Source organism: Magallana gigas, chromosome 3 (genome assembly GCF_963853765.1).
Source record: "Magallana gigas chromosome 3, xbMagGiga1.1, whole genome shotgun sequence".
In the NCBI taxonomy this organism is placed as follows: Eukaryota; Metazoa; Mollusca; class Bivalvia; order Ostreida; family Ostreidae; genus Magallana; species Magallana gigas.
In genome coordinates this window covers 57,738,843-57,759,824 of record NC_088855.1, presented here as the reverse complement: position 1 = coordinate 57,759,824, position 20,982 = coordinate 57,738,843, and the positions used below count along the sequence as shown (strand labels likewise).

Below are 20,982 nucleotides of genomic sequence, written 5' to 3'. Positions count from 1 at the left end.
TATAACCAAACAATAGATAATTAAACTCTGACACTATAATAAAACATCAGTCAAACAACATTTGTTTTTTACATTTAATAATATTCTTCCGATTATATATAACATAGTTAAGTTAATAAAGTAAAAGTAGCACTACAAAAAAACAATTTAAAGTATTGAATACAATATTCATAATATTTTCAGCGTTTGCATATTCTGATTCTATTTTAGGCCTGATGGAATACCCGTGTGCTGTCAGTATTATTTCATTGAAGGAAATGTATGTAAAGGTGCAGGGTTTTTTTCTTTTCTTTTTTTAAATTGTACATTAAAATGTGAACATTAAAAACAGTAATTGAGCACCTATAACTGTGATGGAAAACAAAAACAAATTGAATTCAATTTTTATTATCTATTTGTTCAGTTCAATAATCTGTAATAACGATTTAATCTTATGATTTTTGAAACAAAAGTTTAGTGTTTATCATAACAAAGGTGCGTAAATCAAGCTCAAACTTTCCTGATTTTACTATTTGGAATTGGTAAGATGTTAAGTGTTGATTAAAACAAAGATATATTGACGAAACGTGATAGATGTGAATATTGACTTTTGCCAACAGTTTTCTTGATGATGCCATACCAACGATATATGATTTCCAGTAACTACAGAATACGTCGAAAAACTTAATTTTATTCTTAACGACATTGGCATATGCGGAATAACAGTTATCAAATATTTTATTATTAAACTTTATTTTGAGAGATTTTCATATAATAAAACTTGTAACGCTTAAAGGAGAATGTTATTCTTATATACACGTGTTTATTTAATAGAATGCCCGGCTGGATATCGAGTCCTTTCATCGGATTACAACTGTACAGATCCGTGTGACTATCCGTCGTACGGAGCTCATTGCAAGGAAACCTGCTCTTGTTCAAAGGAGGAATGCAATCACGTCCACGGGTGTCATGTAAGAAGTAGGTAGAAAGTTACAGAAGTTAAATAGTATTTTGGTAAGTTTAAGTGTATTCTTGAATCACGTCGGAATAAAAGTTTTACAAAATATAATATAGTGTAAGTAAGTTTAAGGCAAAATAATAATTTAAATACAGTATATTATATTCTTAAGGCCTAAAAAAAATGTCCCGATCCTACAATTTTTAGATGTCAGTGTTTATCCGATTGTGAAATTTACGTTAATTCTATTAAAAAATCTGTTTTTAAATATGACACAAAAAAATTCTTAGGATTCATGCACAAAAAAATATGATAAAATAAAAAAAAATCCCTTCCTACCCAACCTAATTTTTTTTATCAGTGTTACCCTAAACACACAATTTTTTATAGGCCTTACTAATAAGTTTTGATTTCCCATCAACTTTTATTATAAGATAATACAATTCAAAACAAGTTGAATGACTTACCGTTTACTGTCTTCAAGGGTTCAATTTTAAATTATCTTCAAAATGTATGGTTCGTGGTAAAATAAATCCGAATCGAGTTACGACACAATTGAAGATTTGAGTGAGAGTAAAATGTCCATTTAAATCCTATTACTGGCCTTATGTCATTTCAGAAGGTAAATTAAGATTTAAGGAGATGTAATTTTTAATTTGTGTTGTTAAAAATCTCACAATTTTCCAGAATAAAAATGCATTCAGGTAAAATATCTATATCGCTCTACACACTTCTTAACTAATTTGAAATTAATGCTCTCCCTCAGTATGCCAGTTTTCTAGATTATTAATAAAATCCCGTTGGATTTTCTGCTCAGCAACTACTTATTGATATGCACAAGTAGAATTTATCGATAGATTTTAGACACTCAAATTCCACTGTTAAATAATCATTTGAATATTTAAAAGGTATAGTTAGTTTGACAAGCACGAAGAAAACAACGAAGTACATAATCCTGAAGACAGCAGCCTTCTCAAAAGGTAGGACCATTGTGAGAGTGAAAATATTGAAATAAAAAAAACACGCATCACATTTAAATATCAAAATATTATAGATTTCAAACTGCTTTCTTGCAATATGTGTTTAAATAATTGCCAATAAATATATCTGAAAGAAACATTTCAAAGTCGAACAAAATGCATGCAGATTAAAATCAGAGCTAGGAAAATAATTGTGTTTGATTTCGTACATGTAGAAATGCAAAGTGCATTGTTTTAGATAGATCAGATTAAAAGAATTGCAATTATAAGTTTTTAAATCTAGTAAATGTTCCATATTTTTATTATGTTTTAACTTAACGAAAGTGCGGATTACTTGCGAAGCATTACAGTATAGTTTAACAATATTTCCGGAAGAGTATACATAATGACAATTATGAAATGAAATTAAATTATATTATTTAAAAAAAATATGTCTGCAGATAGCTACTCAATTTTAAAGGACATCGTGGAAAAAATCACCACACAGGAAAATGATAACGGACGATTACGGATGTTGACAAGACAGTTGAGTTAACAATATCAGCGGCGGCCAAACCAACAACAACCAGATAGTATAGTGGACTTAGCAATGGCGGATCCTATAGGGGCGGATCCCGCAGAGGTAATAGGACCGGGCACGTTCGATCGTTTCTCGCGCCGACAGTTCCCTACCAGAAGAAAACTGGAGGACGTTCTTGACAACCATTCTAATTCTTAATGTGCAGGGTGACTTAAGGGAAGAGTACCTCACACTGGAATAGGATGGGTACATCGGATGTTGTTAAATAGTGGATATTGGAGAATGTGTGATTGCCTTTCAGCGAAGTGCTTGATAACTTTGAACTACAAAATCATACATTGTCCAATGCACAAAAATTGTTTATAAGAACTGAAATTCAAAGACTCATTGAGTGTAATAACATAATGCGAATGAAAACCTAAATGTGTGAGTCCTTTGGGTTCAGTGCCAAAACGAAATGGTAAATATAGGCTACTTACTGACTTAAGAATTTTAAACTCATTTTGTTCACCTCCTAGATATAAGAATGGTGATAAGAGAGATCTTGCATCAATCTTAACCCCTAATGACAGATATCAAGGATGGTTTTTACCATATTCCTGTCCATTCATTAGATGGAAAGTATTTAGGATTCTATTAGTCAGGTGTTTAATATAGGTGGAAAGTACTACCTTTTGGCTTGAATTCTTCGCCTTAGTTTTTTATCTCACCTGAGCTGAAAGCTCTTTTCACATTTTGTCCGTCGTCCGTCTGTCTGTCCGTCCGTCCGTCTGTAAACTTTTTTACATTTTGAACTTCTTCTTTAAAACCGCTTATCCAATTTCAACCAAATTTGGCACAAAGCATCCTTATGGGAGGGCGAATATAAATTGCAGAAATAAAAGTCCGACCTGTATTCAAAGCGGAGAAAACCTTGAAACTGTAGAAAAAGGGGGGGGGTGCATTTTTGAAAATCTTCTTCTCAAGAACTACTGAGTCCAATTCAACGTAGTTAAGCATAAATTATCCTTATGGGAAGGAAATATAAATTGCAAAAATTAAGTGCTAATTCTGTTTCAAATCTGAGTTATTGCGAAAATAATAATAAAGGAAAGGTGTGTTTCAGCTTCGGGTTCGGCATCCGGAAAAATAGGTAGGCAAGACTTGGTCTGGGCAAAACAAAAGATTGGCAGTTATTAATCTGCCAATGTCATTAAAATTTCAGGATAATCGATGGACCAGTATATTTGTATTCGCTGTAAATATTGTGCAAAATAATGTTATTTGGAATTGACGATTGCCGATCTGCCCCGGCTTTTATTTTGCCACGGCCCGGGTTTGCATACCCATTTTACCAAGACACGCATTCCATACTTCTAAAACGAGGTTCTTTGTTTAAAGCAGCCATGACATTATACGAAAAAGGGTCGATCTGACTATGATGAATTTGCTTGTTGTGCAACAGTTTGCGTATGAAGGGGATTTTTGAAACATGCAAAATATATTGGTGCCGATTTTGTGAAGTAAATTGAGGCTAAATATTTCAATGCGTTGACAGTTTTCACACATGACGTTGGTGTTAGCTTGTTCTGATTTTCGTTTCGTTTTCATTATTTATGCTTTGTAACCTGGGAACTATCGTCTGTATTTCGTGATTTTTACGTGTCAAATCAAACAGAGACTTCGGTAAATCCAACAGTTAACTGTTTGCCTGCGCAAATTAAGCAAAAGCTGATGTATAAAAAAAGTACTGAAATACAATTCATTCTATCGGCAATTCGGCATTATCTTTTGCGTAATGGTAGATAAATGCAATAGGTTTTGTTGAGATGCTCGGCATTTTCTCGAGTTTATTAAGTTTAAATAGAGTTTGATATCGCTGACGGAAATATGTAGGTATATACATGTATATATATATATGATTCATTTCGAAAAAATAAATTGTGTTCCTTATTTGTTATAGTGCATGTTTCTTATGTTTAATTGTTTACAATTTCTATTTACTAACCATATTTGAGTTTTAAGTTTCGGATTATAAGCAAGATACAGAGATTTGCTCACAATTCTATGTTTGTACACAGATCTAAAAAAAAAAAACTAAAGATTAAAAAAGTAAAAAAAATTGTCAATATTTATTAAGAAAATTTTCATAGTCTGTTCTCCAGAAACTTACTTTAACAACTTATTGTATTGTAAACTTAACCTTTTTCTCGTCATTATTACTCCTATTGTACATGTGATCCTTGACTGTGTTTGTGTACATTTGTATAAACTAATTATGAACCTCATATACCAGTGAACTGGTCTTGAGTGAATAAAAGAATTGAAAATCTTAGACCATTCTTTTTTTCCATTTTAAATGCTGAATAGGAAATACCAAGTTAAAAATCTTAAGCTGAATGGAATATACTCATGTGAACAAAATATGACTCAAACCTAGGCGAACTGTGAGCTCTGTATCTTGCTTATAATTCTACGATTGACGCTGAAATTTCGGTTGAACATTAGAAATTCTATATGAATTAGAGTATGTGAAATGAAAAGAATGATATTCTGTATATACCTACTCTCTAGGGCCCCCTCTTTATACAATAAATAATGTAAAATCTACATAAATTTTGATAGTTTTTCAGACACAAGTAAATAAAAACGACATCTTTAAAACAGTTTCCATAGTCCTGACACATTTCTGTTGCGGGGATAAAGTAATTATCGCTATTCCTAAGAAAATATCACAGCGAAAAATTATCCTGGTTTGTATGCGAGGTAAATAACAGTCATTTAATTATAATGGAGAAGACAAATTAAATTTTTGAATGTTTTTAATTTGAGGAATTGAGCACATTGAGGTACAATCTTCTTCTTCACATCTATACAGGTAGGATTTTTAAAATAAAATACAATAACTATTATATTTTTTTTAAAAAATACAATAGCTAGTAAGTAGTTGATGAAAAAAATGTACCTACATGCTCTCATATATTTTGATCGCTTTACAAAGTGGGGGGGGGGGGCAGAACGAATACATATAGGGAATTGGAAGTTAACATACCCATACCAAATGTTTAGTTTTTTTTTCTTGCGTAGGATTTTCTTATTCTGGTAAAAAAAATAGTATTTCATGAAGGTACAATGTCAAAAATTACGTGTATGCAAAAATAAGTGTAAAATTCGAATACTTGACAATATTTATTTTTTGTTATTCTACCGAGGGACCATATGGCACAATATCTTTTGAACGCCCATTGTTGCTCAGGTGAGCGATGTGGCCCCATGGGCCTCTTGTTGCTTAAACAGTCAGACCTGTGTTAGAATATCTAAGAGGCATTCGTCTAAGAGCTACAGCTTATGTTGACGATTTCTTGCTGGGTGCAGCCGATAAGTATATCGTAGATGCTAAAGACCAATTGATACAGACATTAATAGATTTGGGGTTTTTAATAAACTTTGAAAAGTCCCATTTAAACCCCTCAACGAGAATTGACTATATTGGGTGTTCTATCTCTAATGCACAGGAAAAGCTGATCGTAAAAGTGCAGTTTAGTTTCATTTCAAAGCTGAACGCGCCATGCGTCACGCATTAAAGAAAAAATACAGCAAGACGCGTTCGCTTGCCACGATTGTCGGTCATTGTAATCCAACTGTGTGGGCAGTCACAAATTTTACTGCGAAATATATACCGTTTACTAATTAAAGGAGATTCTTGGAATTCAAATCGAACGATCACCGAGAAGGTCATTACTAAAATAGCGTTGCGGTTAACTGTCGTGAGTCATTGGAATTCGTGAGAATAATGTACTTGTACTGTAAAAATCTACCACGGTTGCCTCCCACCTTGGATTGGCGCTGTTTGCAACGACAAGGTAGCGTCAGAGGACTGGAACAAGTGCGTGTATTGTGCATAATTAAATTACCGCAAAAGGGCGTTCAAATGCTATCAGACAACATTTCGTCAATCAAAAATCAAAGTACTGAAAGTACTGAGAGACGGAGGCATTATTGCGGAGGAGACTAATATAATAATCTAATGATATTTTCATATAATAAATTTTCGGGCTTTTCCGACAATTTTAAGAATTCAAGGAAAACATCATATGAATCATGTTGCGTAATATTTTAAGATAAAATAAATTCCATCAAACTATGTATCAGTTATGTAAATATTTCTGGAAAATTATTTGGATACAAGCAATATTTAACTATAATATTTAATGCTTTAGAATGCATTACATCGAATTTATCGATTATTTTCGGGAACAAGGTCTTATCACCGGCGATGAACTGTGGTTAGGTCCAAACACAGTTTCACTTCCGGTTTGCCAGAGTAACTGCATAGGAGAGTTGATAAAAATCAACTCCCCAAAATGATTATGGTTTTTTTTTCTGGTATAGAAGGTTTAGAGTATCAATTAAGAGTTTGCAATACTAAATACTACAGGACAGAAACTACTTTGCATATATTCATGCTCTTTTATGGAATGTGCAAACAAAAAATATTGTATTAGTTATTACTATACCTAATGATTCACAATATAAACTAGAATCTATAATATATAATCAATGAAAACTTTTGAACATTGAACTTTTTTTATATGAAAAAATCGTTCATGTTTAAAAACCCCTAATGTTACATGTAGTTAACCGCATAGTTGTTGTATATTTCGTTTGCAGAATGTACGATTCCATTGTAGAGAGTGATCAAATATATTTCTAAGCGTTTCAAAAAGTTATGGAGATGAAATATTTATATATAAGAGACGCTACAGCTCATTTTTGCTCAATTTTGCTCAAAATTACCGTTTATTTAATCATTTCAGGTGGTCCAAAAAGTAAATACATGTTTTGCTAGCTCAGCCTTTTGATCAACAGCTTAGCGCATCAACTGTAAACATTTCATCGTGACTTTCTGCAAGGGATGAAAAAATTACGAATTAATACAGATTTTACTTGTGGTTTAAACAAAATTTTAGAGATATAAATTAAGAATTTCGGAAAAATATTTAACACGCAATTGCGAGCTTATTTTTTGCTGTAAAAATAATAATATACGATACACGCCGTGTTTATCCATTCAAAAATTCGGTCAACACAAGATGGTTCTTGAAGAATCCTCATTATTTGACGTCACGGACAGGAAGCTGTATAAAAAGTATAAATAGCCACGAAACGATTACACACCATTGCTATTTTTAAGTTCATGCATATTCATACTTTCTTGGAATTTGACATATGAACTAAAATGTTCGAGAGAAATTATGTTTATTGATCGCAGTATGTATTATTCTATTTATTGTAATTGCAAGTTAGATATTTATTTCAATAATAATATTGAAATATGAATTCCAAACGAATATTTCAATTTTTGCCGCTAGGTGGTGTCCGTCAAATCATCCACTATAGACGTCACATGTGAGCTGACCGGTAGCAATAGAGGAGGCTCATAGAGCCTCCGTCTTATTAACATTGATTTGTAGAAAGATAAGCATGAATGTTGTCAGGTGTTTTTGACATCATATCCACAAGGTTGAAAGACATAATAAAAGAAATTAGGAAATTACGGATAATATCTTAAATTGTTGAAAATATGCAACTAAGGCTTTCATAACATTACCCTAAAAACCGTATTCCGACAGCTAAATCTGGAAAGTTTTTATATTTCCAAGTGATTCGTGCAATGTCACAATTCTCATTGAGTAGAACAAAAGTCTGTGTATGAAGTAATTCTACAAACATTCAATGATTATGAAAAAATGACAAAAAACAAACCGTCAACCATCTCAAAGATGTATGAGAATCATGAACTGAATTGTTTGTAGACTCAACATGATGATTGTTGATATACTGGGCAACATTCAACTAATTCTCTGAACAGTTAGTTACTCTTTTTATTATTGAACACATATGTAAAAGATGACGACTCCTCTGTCTCATAGTGTAATGAATATTTGTGCATTTCTGACTAATCAGTCAGTGATTGTCTGCATTTTACACTGTCGAACCATTGAGTTTATGTCTCAAATGTGTGTCTGTATATTTCATGACAAGAAATTATTTAATCATGGGTATTAAAACACGTGTCTATATTTTGGGTCATACATCTGAACTAATAGCTATTGGTTACTATTTATACCTACAACCTTTAGAAGGTATTCATAACATTCACTGGTTTCACTCATATGCACGCTTTTCTTTGCTAAGTTTATATTATAGCGGCCACCCCATCCTTGTTTTGTAGGTTTACTACAAACGTGGTTTTATTATTGTAAATATTATTAATTTAATGTTTGTTTGAGTGCAATGAATTAGAACCTGATAACATTTTGTCTATATCAAGTTTGATAGGGAAATTAATGCTGAAATTAATCCAAAGCTATAAGAGTTATGGCTTATGTTTATATTATAGTAAGTTTCGTGTTTTTTTTGAACAAGTCATCGTTGGAGTTTATATGCAGGCCAGCAGGGTAAGGATATTATTCAGTTATGTTTGAAATCTTATAATTCATTGATCTGATGCTCCGTAATAGCTATGATAGGGGTAATTGTGATCATTACACATCTTAAAACTACAGTTCTGTATAGTCATGTTGAACACAAATAATTCGAACACTGCATGTCTTAAAATTTAGAGCAATATTATCCGTGAACAATGTTATTAGATAGTGGTTGGCTATAACAGATCAATATATCTAGTAAGCATTCGTGTCACAGAGATTTTCTACCCCTTGTTCAAAAATTTCTTTACACTAAGTGTTTTATAACCATGTTTTTTTTTCAATATCTTCAAAGATTAAGTAACATTGATAATTATCATAAAAAAACGTAAATTAGTATGCAGCAAAACTTTATTTCGTGAAGTATAGCACATCTTGCTTTAAGAACATTTCTTGAAAGTCAATTTTAATGGGTTTTTTGCAGAGCAGATGGAATACTAATTTGCTGTCCATTTTCTTACCTTCAGAACAACAGCTGTGTCTGTAAGTTTCGCGCTCATATAGGTTTTTCAAGTTTTCCAGTTTTTATTGTATTGGGAGTGGAACGGCACAAACAACAAGTTTTGCTGATTGATATTAAACTTAAAATGTTGATACCGATGTTACATCTTCTCTCTTTGCTTTTCTCTTGGACAGCGAAAATGAGCTAGGCAAGAATTTCCAAGAATGCTATTCTATCTATGACATCAGAAAATAATTGACCTAGCTAAAACCTAAATGTACTTTATATACTAAAGATAATATGTTACTATAAATATAAATCTGACTTATCATAGTGGTATGAGTCACAAAAGGCCCCTGGTGTAATCCCCCAAAACCGCAGACACTTTTCTTTTTATGTAAACATTCAATAAATATCAAAGTAAATAGTTATTTTAATATCATCCTCTTACACGTTTTACATAGAAAAATATTCAGTACCGAATAACTACAGTTGAGTATGAGAGACACTTGAAAAATAACTGCAATAAATTGTAATCCTCTCCATAAATCCGCATTTTATGAAATACATCGGTACATTAGAATAACTTATTTCAAGAACCCACAGCCATGTAACCTAATATATCCCCTCGCTCTCCACTTACCCCTGCCCCTTTCCCCTTTTTCTTTTTCTTATTATAAACTGCAGCCTCATTGCACGTGGATATAATGATGTTATATATGTTAGTGTTTACTTTGCGCGAATGTAAAAATATGATGTATATGTGTACAGTCTTCAGGAATGCATATTTTTGTATATTTAATTATCTCAGCTATATTACATTATATGTTTATATGAAAACAAGGAAATTATCAGCTATGTACCCGTACACATGTATCTATGATTCTTTGTGTTTTAACGCTGATAAAAATAAATACATCAACAAATACCTAATTAAAATTATATATTGTGGTACGGACATTTAACAGTTGTAAAACAGGATACTTGTTGCTCGTCCTTTTAATCAAAATGCAAATGATTACAAAACAGTACAGTGTACTTATGTCGAAATATTTGAGTTGCATATAGTTTGATTTCCGCACACTGCATAAATGTTTACAAAATAAAAGCATCGTTACCTTCTAAGGAATATTATATGAAAAGATTAGAATTGACATGGGTTGAACAATTTATTTATCTATAATTATAAGGCAAATGATCTTCGCTTTAACACATGCCGAGTGTTCAATATAAATAGATATTATACGTCAATATTTTTAAAGATGCAATTTTACCAATTGTTGAACATTTTAACTACAAGATTTCAAAATTTGATTTAAAACATCAGAGAAAGCTACCATTCCTTATCTAAAACTTGTCGAACGATGAATACGGCTTTTGTTAAACAAATATTAACAAACAAATACCTTCCAATACATTCTTTTTTTTACCATTACTAAGCATCTTTAGTTAAATATTTAACTTCGAATAAATAATGTTTTTTTATTGAACATAACCATCCATTTCCATTTCGAGTCAATTCAAACTAACGAGCGTTCGCAACTTTGTGCATGCATCTATATTTTATCAATTAATCTTCGCTGAAATGGTGTATACAGAGGTTTGTAATTTATAAACCATTCCAACCATTACAGTCCATAAATCGTTGTTGTTCTTCTAACTGTTATACTAACTATATAGTTTATCATTAAATCATTATTTTATCAAAGATACAGTCTCATAACTGCAGCGATGTGTGCATACAAATTGAGTATCGCGCAAAATTTTAATACACAGATTGCTGCAGTTATGAGACTGTATCTTTCAAAAAATCATGAAGTAATGTTTTTTTTTTCATTTTTATAACTTCTCACCTTGAGTGCAAATGTGATTTATACCTTAGAATTCCCATTTTATCCTATGGTTAAGTTCATATTAATGAAAGAGCCATTGTAACAGCCACAACTGTGTACTTTGATTTTCGCTTGTGACGTTGCAGTTTACAGCGTTCAACGTTTGAGACATCATAATGTATTTACGTTCTCTGTTAAATAAAATGACTGTAGCTTTTTTAGAGGCAACCAATTTATTCAGAGAATCAAATACATTTACATGCACAGGTAACATAAAGCCAAAAATAGTATATTTTTACAATTTAGTTCTACACAATAATCAGAAACAGTGCAATATTTAGTCAGAGTAAATCAACATGACCACCCCTCAAATGCTTGATATACGCACTTTAAATTGTTAACAATAAGGAAGTTAGGTTTTCAAAACAATACCTTAATAACTGTATTCCGACAGCTAAATCGGGATTTATTAAAAATACATTTTCAAGTGATTTTTGCAATGCCACAGGTTTCATTGACAAAAATAAATGAGAGTGTGGATAAAATTCTTCCACAAACATTCAATGATTATATGAAAGTTTTAAACTTAATATTTTATAGACACAAGGTTTTGATAATTGGTTCGCAATGTATTTAACCTGTTATGAGAACAGCTTGCTACTGTCTTGATTATTGAACAAACGTATAAGCGATTTCGGCTCCTCTGTTTCTTGCCTTGTCATGTCATGACTTTCTTTTTTACTTATAAGTTCTTTTTCTAATTACTGTTTCTTTCAAATGGGCTGGATCATGAGAATTTTATATATGTCTGTATGTCGGTATGAATGAATGAAGTGATGGGTTTATAAATGTAGGAATGAATGTGTTCATGTATATGCTAAACAACAAATTAACTTGCAATTTATAATTATATGACAAAAGTCAAGTTTATTATTTAATATCTAATTATCTTTGGTCTTGTATACAAAAATAGCATTAATATATCACTGTGTAAACTGGTAAATAATACTATATACTATATTTTATGATTATTTTATAACACCGCTTCTTGACTTTGTATTTTGGAGAAGGTTTATTTAGGCTTTGCCTGTTGCCTAATCCATTTGATTACTCAATAAAATATGTTTAAATCAAAATTAAATTGCCTTGTCATGTTTTATAATAGTTTCAAATAATTTTTAAAGTGATTACAGAACTAATTAACGACGCGGAAACTTCATCGCAAATTTCCTCGATCCTAATCCCGGCTCATCGATAGAATTTCTGATGGCTGTTCCAACATTTTTTTTAGATATTCGTTACGGGAAAATGATTGTTTTTCGGCAATTCTCCACGACTCTAAGACAATTAAGTATTCACAAACGATTTTTAATGCAATAAATAAAAAATAATAATTTGCAAAAAAAAATCATATTCTATTGATTGCCTGTTATAAGAGCTATTACCATTTTGATATTATTCTGTTTATGTAATAGGAGACAGATATTTCAACATTTCAAAACTTGTTCTTTGATTTCTGTTCCTGTCATCTTAATAAGGAAATAAACATATAATTCATGTTGTAAAATGCTAACACAAAATTTCCTGATAGTATAGCATGGCACATGTTTATCAGTCTTTAAAATATGTTGCATTTATTGCAACAATTAGCTTGGGAAAATGTCAATCTGTTTGCGGGCCACCTGGGTAGGTACCTTTACTCTTCATCTTTGCAATTTACCGAGCTTCTGATTAAAGAAAATACAACTGAGTCAAGAAAAAATGTTACCAAGGTTAAGAGCGTTCGTGTTATACAGTAAAGGGTACGTTTTTGCGCTGATTTTGATCTATAATTGGCCGCTGCATTGGTTGTTTTAAAAATTACCCCAGGTGTTTTTCTTTTTGGGGTTTATTTTTTTTTTGGTTTTCTTTTCTGCTTTGTTGTATAGATAGTAGAAGTTAGCAAACTGTGATGTTCATCGAAGGTTTGAACAGTACTCTTGATGACTTCATGTATAGCACATCATTATATATATAGTATATCATTATTTCTAACCGAAATAAGTTTCCAGATCATCTCAAGTTTCTCAGAAACGGGAGTGAGTTATATTTATTTTCCATCAAAATCTACAATTTAAATATTGTTTTCGAATCATTTCGTACACAATTGACATAATTGCAAAGAAATGGAGATAATAATAAAGAGTATATCTCAGTTTATAAGAATGAACTGATTTACCTACATAGCAATAGATTGAAATTAACCACCTTATTTTTTTATTTCTAAACATTGTTTATTTGATCCCTATAAATTAAAATTTCTTTGTCAAAATGTACCTTTTGCCCCAGTCACACATTCACGGATTAAATACCGGATTAGCTACGTAAGCAATGTTCAAAATTCCACTACAGATGAAACCACCGTAGTACTTCCTTAGAAAAACTTACTAAACCGTTTTAGAACGTAGCAGTTCGTTTTAACTCCGTATAAATCCGTAGTAATTCTTATGTATCAATTTATATCCATTCCGTAGTGCATCCGTACTAACTCCGTATCATTAGATTTTCCGGTGTCAACCGTGGACATTATTCCGTAGTCGAACCTAGGAGTTGATCTGTGAATGTGTGACTGGAGCATTAACGATTGTTTGATTTTCTGGTGTCAACCGTGGAAAATATTCCGTAGTAGAACCGTGGAGTTGATCCGTGAATGTGTGACTGGGGCATATGGATAATTAAGTGTATATTTCTAGTGTTACTCATCGCTAAGCCTTCAAAATTGATCTGTGTTTGAGGGTTAAATTTAATATAATGAATTGATTAATTTGACGTAAAAGTATATATTCTTTCCTTTGCTTTCCATGCAGCTGTTGCACAACAATACACTAAGTATTAGTTTCGTGGGAGTTCATTGTGAACACAGTTGGTCCTCTCACAAACGGATATAATTTCCTGTTGATATAGAAGTGATTTATGTCAAGGCATTTTTTCTAGTATTTTATACCCAATATGGCTGATTGTAAAGTTAAATGCTTTTAAATATGATTTGAATGAACATCTAGATAATGTCCTTTTTACACAACGTGTGTTAATTTTAGAGCTGATGGAAGACCAGCTTACTGTCCATATTATTTTCCAAAAAACAATGAATGTGAAGGTATGTTTTTTTTTTTCACCTAGGATTTAAATAAAAGTGGGCTTTTTAACCTCAGACAGGGATGATGCTCTGTCTGTCATTAAAAAGCAACGAGATTGATGTTTAGTTTACTAAATACATTTACATAAATCTCTATTATATATAATATTGTTCGAAATACTTCTGAGGGGCGGAATACATTGTTTACAATTGTAGCCGAGGTCATCCCGTAATCATAGTCAGATTATATCGGGAGTTGTTTTAAATATCTGACCCTCTCAAGTTCATTACATTTACGATATCTATATAAATATGTATTAAAATGTTTATAAACTCAGTTAATTAATTAATAATGACTCGTTGGTTTATTTAGTCTGTAACAACGACTATCTAGTAAACGTCTTCAATACACATCAAATGAGTCCGCATATCTGTACTTTGAGCCCTGTGATTTACCTTCTAGGAGGTGTTTTTTGTTTTTAAAACAACATATGTTAACTCTTATCGTTAAGCTTTGAAAATTTTGATTTCATATAATTTATTGGAATATTTTTTTTCTCCGTGTGCATATCTTATCTACATTTCATGCAGTAAATTCTACTGGGGAAATACAACTTTAACATGATAAAATTCTTGTACAGAAGAACTTGAAACAATGAAATTAATTTAAGATTCATACTATAGTTTCTATACATAAAACCTACAAAAAAGGAAAATTATTGCAATTTTTGGTAAATAGTTTATCAAAATACATGTACTACAATACTTTCCTTAAATTGTAAGATGTAACTAGTAAAATACTATTCTATACATACAATATGTAAGAAAGATAAAACTGCATTGTCTAGTTTGAATAGAGATCATCTTAAAATAACAAAATGGATATTTTCTTTTCTTAATTTTTTGGAATATTGCAACAATAGATCGTTACAAAGTATTCGTCAAAATAACTTTATCAAAATGCACAATAAGAATTCAGAAGAACAAAAAACAAATGATGATATTACTTACAAAATTTCAAGTCTTATCAATAAGTTTTTTAGTCTTAGAGAAATAATTAGAAAGCTGATTTAAAAATCATCCTTTGCGTTTATATCCCTGCATAGTCATTAACCAACGATTTTCCATTGTAATTTGACATTTATTGATACATTTATATAGTACTTTTAGTTTAACATTTAAAGTGAGCAAAACTGTCTACTTATTTTACTCCGTACGTTATATAAAGGGAACAATTTCCAACTCTTACGTATAATATGGGATATTTTAATTATTATGCCTGACGACGCTTGGTTGCTGTCAATAGAATACGTTTTCCCAACGTTACTAAATTTTGATTGACCATGATATTATTCACGCATAGTAAAAGTTTAAAAAAAAAAAGGAATTCAATCAACAATGCAAACATATTAGATATCAAATTCGCTCAACAGTGCCTTTAAAAGCCGTTTGTTAAATCATAGCAATGAAATATTCATTTATAATTTTGAAAAGAATTGTGTAAAGTTAAGTTTCTATTCATGTTTCTACTTAAGTCACTTACACTATCTTTCTTTAAGTAACGTATGTTATGAACTTTGACTAGCAATCCCTGAATTTTGAAACGGTCAATTACTCTTACCTATATCTTTTTATCGCATAAAAATACGAAATAAGTAGTATACACCGGGACAAACTATTGTACCCAAACCAATGCACACTGTTTAATTACAGAATGTCCCCCAGGACTATCTAGCCTATTAAATGCTGACAACTGCAGTTTACCGTGTGGTTATCCATCATACGGAGCCCGGTGTGAGAGTGTGTGTAACTGTTCCAAGAAGGACTGCCACCACGTCTATGGATGTCCTCTAGCCAGTAAGTCTTGATTTAGCACAGTGTTAGTCTTATTTCAGTAAAGTTCTTTTGCATGCTTATTTTTGATTTTATCACACTCTTCTTCTCAGTCGACCGCAAGAATATGAAAAAGTAACTATTGCCTGCATCGGAGTTAAACGAAATTCATACTAAAGTTATAATTACTGTTTCAATGAATAGGTGTAACATTATAATTTTAAAGGTAAAATCAACTTTTAATAAATTCATTATATCAACTGATCTATTTGTTTGAAAAACAATATGTTAATTATATTTTTCAAGGTACTAAAGGAACCATTCAGAAAACATCTGCGATCCATTATATATCCATTACATTTCACACAGGTAAATGATTATGCTACGCTAAGAAATTCCAAATGAATAGAGACAGCTAGATATTTGTATAATAGAACACTAATTGCACGCTCTTACTATATTTCATAGGAATTCATATGATATATAACCAATTTACACAATGAGACGGTATAAACGAATTGTTTGTTTTACTTTCACGCATCTCATGAAATAATTTTACAGTCAAATTTTAGATAACATTTTCCTGTAAACCATGCAGAGATTTTTTCAAACATAAAAAGTACATTATTTATCAACTATTAATTATGTTGATAAATAATGTAATTTTTATGTTTGAAAAAATCTCTGCATGGTTTACAGGAAAATGTTATCTAAAATTAATTAATATGTCAAATCTTTAAAACATATTAAAGCAATCGGCAGAGTAGTATTTACAGGATAAAGAGAAAGATCTAGTTTGACCATTTCTGTTAAGCAGTGTTCGTAATATGCGAGTAAAAAGGTCTCCGATATTTGGAACCGTCGAGATTTCTGCGGAGAAGTAGGACTCTAGTGCTGTATAGTAAAGATTATTTGAACAATAGCAAGGTCGTAGGTTGACGTCATTATGTTGAGTCAAAACTACTAAGTATGTATCATTAATTAAAGAATAACTCTAATAATACCTTTATCATGAAGTGATAACGTTGTTCCGTTATTTGTTACTCTAGGATATTATAAAATGTTATAATTCAACTTTCAGAAGGTTATTTAAAATACATTAGCGAATTGCTATGTAAATATTGCTTGATGTTTGATTGCTAATTTGTTAATATTACTTAATATTATGATTGGTATTAAAATTTTGTTGTGTCATTGTATATACATGTATTTTTTTTTACGATAAAATGTGTTTTTTAAAGATCTGATTTGTTTCTACATGTTGAACAATTACCTCTTTTTAAATCAGCATATTCGATGCATATTTGATTCTAATTAACATCTGTGTTATTGTTTGATAAAACAATATGTTTTGCTTTAATAACATTAGATTGCAAAGGCAAAAAATATTATTTAATGAATTAAGTTATAGATAATGTTATAGAAACGTAAATTACATAAACATCATATAAAAGATGCAAGTAATACTTTCAGCGTTAAACTCAAGTATAGTACAAATTCTTGGGAAATAAAATTGTCTTGTCGAAATCTGCATTGATTTGCTCTTTAATCTAGAGGTTCTTGCCAAAGTAATCTTTGTCCTGATAATAAGTTTTCATATCATATGGATTTCATGATATATCAAGATATATCTGCTATATTTATTTGAATTTACAATTGACTTGTTTGGTTTATTCTCAGTTTTCTAAAAGAACACCCTCAAATGTTTGGAAATATCTGTCAATGTCATACATATATTGAAGAAAATAGTTTGTCTTTACTTCTAAATATTCAAAACCACGATAGTAACCTTTCTGTAAGGAAGACCAGAAAATAAATATTCGAGTCTTATCTTGATTTTTAATATGAATGATGCTTTATAGATACTTTACAGAAAAAAACCCAATGTAATATCGTTTTGGTATAAACACTACTATTTAAAAGACAACATATAGTATTAAACTTTCTATTCAACAATAAACGTTTTTGATCAAAATATTTGAATTAAAATGGTATACCGTTTTATTGTGTTGGAGTTATTTGAAAAATTAAAATCAATTTCTAAAAAAATAAGCATGAATGTTGTCATGTGTTTTTGACATTATATCTACAAGATTTCTCAATGCCTCTTCATTTCCGAGGCGGGAGGGGTGGGGCTTAATATTACCATACTTATGTTTCATTTATCATATCACATAACAACAACAGAAAAGGAGATTAGGAAAGAGAATCGAATCCTTTTTTCTCATTGCATCATCAAACGTTTTACATCATCTCCTCCGATGTTTCTTTTTCCCTATCATAACAGTTACGGTTTAAACATTAATTCGGATGTGTTTATCGTTTTTGATACTAGAGAAATCATCAGTCTTAACATATTTTACGAATTTCTACCAATATAAACTACAACTTCTTATTGATATTAAAAAAATAATTATTGTTTTTATCTCTGTCCTGAATAACATCAGAATCAGTTAAACTGTTTTCCAGGAATCTAAATATTTCACTCTATGTATAGTTAGAGTGTCCTACCTAGTCACAGGACGACAGAGAAATGTATCAAAGGGTTGGCTTCAAGCATTGTGTTATACATTTGCCTTCAGCTTGATATTTTAACATTGTAAATATGTTTACATATGTAACATTATGATCTTATTTTGTGATAGATGTAATGTGAACTACTCTAGGTTTATCCAGTAAAGTTTGCATTTCCTTATCAATAAAAATCCAATTTTCAATATAAAACATACAGAATTCAAAGAGTAAAATTTCCGAGATACCTCGTGAACCAACCTTCGATTATACGAACATATGACTCTGGGCATGTTCGTGTTTAGTTTGTTATCAGATACTTACCGCTACACCCACAGGTCTGACTATCACAATCATCACAGAGACACTGTTTACTGCACTGAAGGCCACAGTGTCCTCTAGGGCATAGCAAGGAACAATGATGACCAATGCTTCCGTTACATGCTGTAAAAGTAAAGAAGGAGAGAAAACTAGCTACTGTGGAATAATTTAAATTCATGGGGACCAATTGTCGTGGGTTGCTTAAATTTTACAGGTTCGTGTGGAGGTACTTTTGTGTATTTTCATATACAATCTTAAGAAAATATTATTCAAACCCTTATTTGATAATTCGTGGAGGATGTTATATGTTAATAAGTGGATAATAATAGAGACCCACGAAATCTAATGATTCCACCCTATCTATCTATCTATCTATCTATCTATCAGTCTATCTATCTTGATTTAGTTAAAAGATACTTTCGCAAGCAGATATCTCCCACTCGGTAATAAACAAACAACATTTGTCTTTTCTTCAATGAAAAAAAATGTCTGAATTATCAATTGAATTTGAAAAGCATATCAAATGTATTTTTTATTAAACAAAAATTAAAATAAAATTTCAGGATATTATCTTTTATTTGGAAGAAGTAAAACACATGATTTATTATAAAAGCCAGTTACTCACTTCTTTTTTTCCGGATGACAAATCCCATCTTTCTTAGACTGAACAAAATAAGTTGCGAAAATAAGAACAACAGTTTCATTTTTCCAAGGCATAATTTTTTTTTTCCACTGAAAAATTGAAAAGGACTAAGAATTACCTTATGATTATTTTCTCATTTCTGACACCTTAACAAATCTTGTTGAAAACTGTACTATCAAACCTGGATACAGGTCTGATCATTCTATAGTTTTGCTCGAGCTTAAATTTAATCCCTTCCGGAGAGGGCGTGGTCTTTGGAAATTTAATAATTATTTACTTACAGATAAAGACTACGTTCAAAAGGTAAAAAATGTAATAAAATGTGTTAGTAATCAATATTTAGAGAATGCAGAGAGTAAAAATTTCCAATGTAAAAATAACATGGATGAAAGTTTATTTCTTGAGGTACTACTGATGGAAATACGGGGAAATACTATCTCATATTCTTCATATATCAAAAAAGAAAAAGACCAAAAAGAAAAAACACTATTGCAAGAAATTGAGGATTTAGAATCAGATGCTTTCATTGATTTAAATAAATTAGATGAAAAAAAAAAGGAACTCGAGAGTATTAGAAAAGAAAAGTTACTAGGCCACATGATAAGGTCCCGAGCTCGCTGGATAGAAGAGGGTGAAAAACCATCAAAATATTTCTGTAATTTAGAATCTAGGAATTATTTAAATAAAACAATAAAAAAAATTGAATTAGAGGGTACTGGCACTATATATGAACAAACAGAAATTTTAGATGAAGTTAAGATATATTATGAAACTCTGTATAAAAGTGCAGATTCAAGCTTAGTTAATATAAATTTAGAAGAAATGTTCTTGAATTCTAATAATCCTAAAATGGATACAAATACGTCCAAAGGTCTGGAGAAAGACATTGAGGAAAGAGAAGTTCTTAACGTATTAAAGCACATGAAGAATAATAAGTCCCCTGGTAGTGATGGGTATACCGCAGAATTTTTCAAGTTTTTTTGGAGTGATATTAGAAATTATGTTGTTAGAGCTATTAACTGTATTTTTCTTAAAAAAGAGCTTCCTATCTCTCAAAGACTTGGAATAATTTCATGTTTGCCAAAAGGGGACAAACCAAGACAGTTTCTAAAGAACTGGCGACCAATAACCCTTTTAAATGTTCTCTACAAGATCATATCTGGTTGCCTAAGCTTTAGAATCAAACAAGTTTTGGACATTATTATTTCAAATACACAATCTGGTTTCATAAAAGGCAGATACATAGGGGAAAATACTCGCTTTGTTTATGATCTGATGTCGTACACAGAGATACATGAAATTCCAGGGCTTTTGGTCCTCATTGATTTCGAAAAAGCCTTTGACTCTATGTCATGGTCATTTATTTATAAAGTTTTAA

The 20,982-nt window shown here is 30.9% G+C and overlaps 2 protein-coding genes across 2 annotated transcripts in view; both read left to right on the top strand.

The window, feature by feature from the left end:
• Positions 1 to 20,982, top strand: part of LOC117692664 (uncharacterized) — a 356,019-nt gene that overhangs the window by 249,199 nt on the left and 85,838 nt on the right. The gene's annotated exons all lie outside the window — the stretch shown is intronic.
• On the top strand, positions 12,700 to 19,102 carry LOC117692670 (uncharacterized). The gene is made up of 5 exons (XM_066080607.1): positions 12,700 to 12,867; positions 14,259 to 14,317; positions 16,010 to 16,153; positions 16,436 to 16,498; positions 18,979 to 19,102. Exons 1-5 carry the CDS (start codon positions 12,779 to 12,781, stop codon positions 19,047 to 19,049), a joined length of 426 nt encoding a protein of 141 aa, XP_065936679.1. The 5' UTR covers positions 12,700 to 12,778; the 3' UTR covers positions 19,050 to 19,102.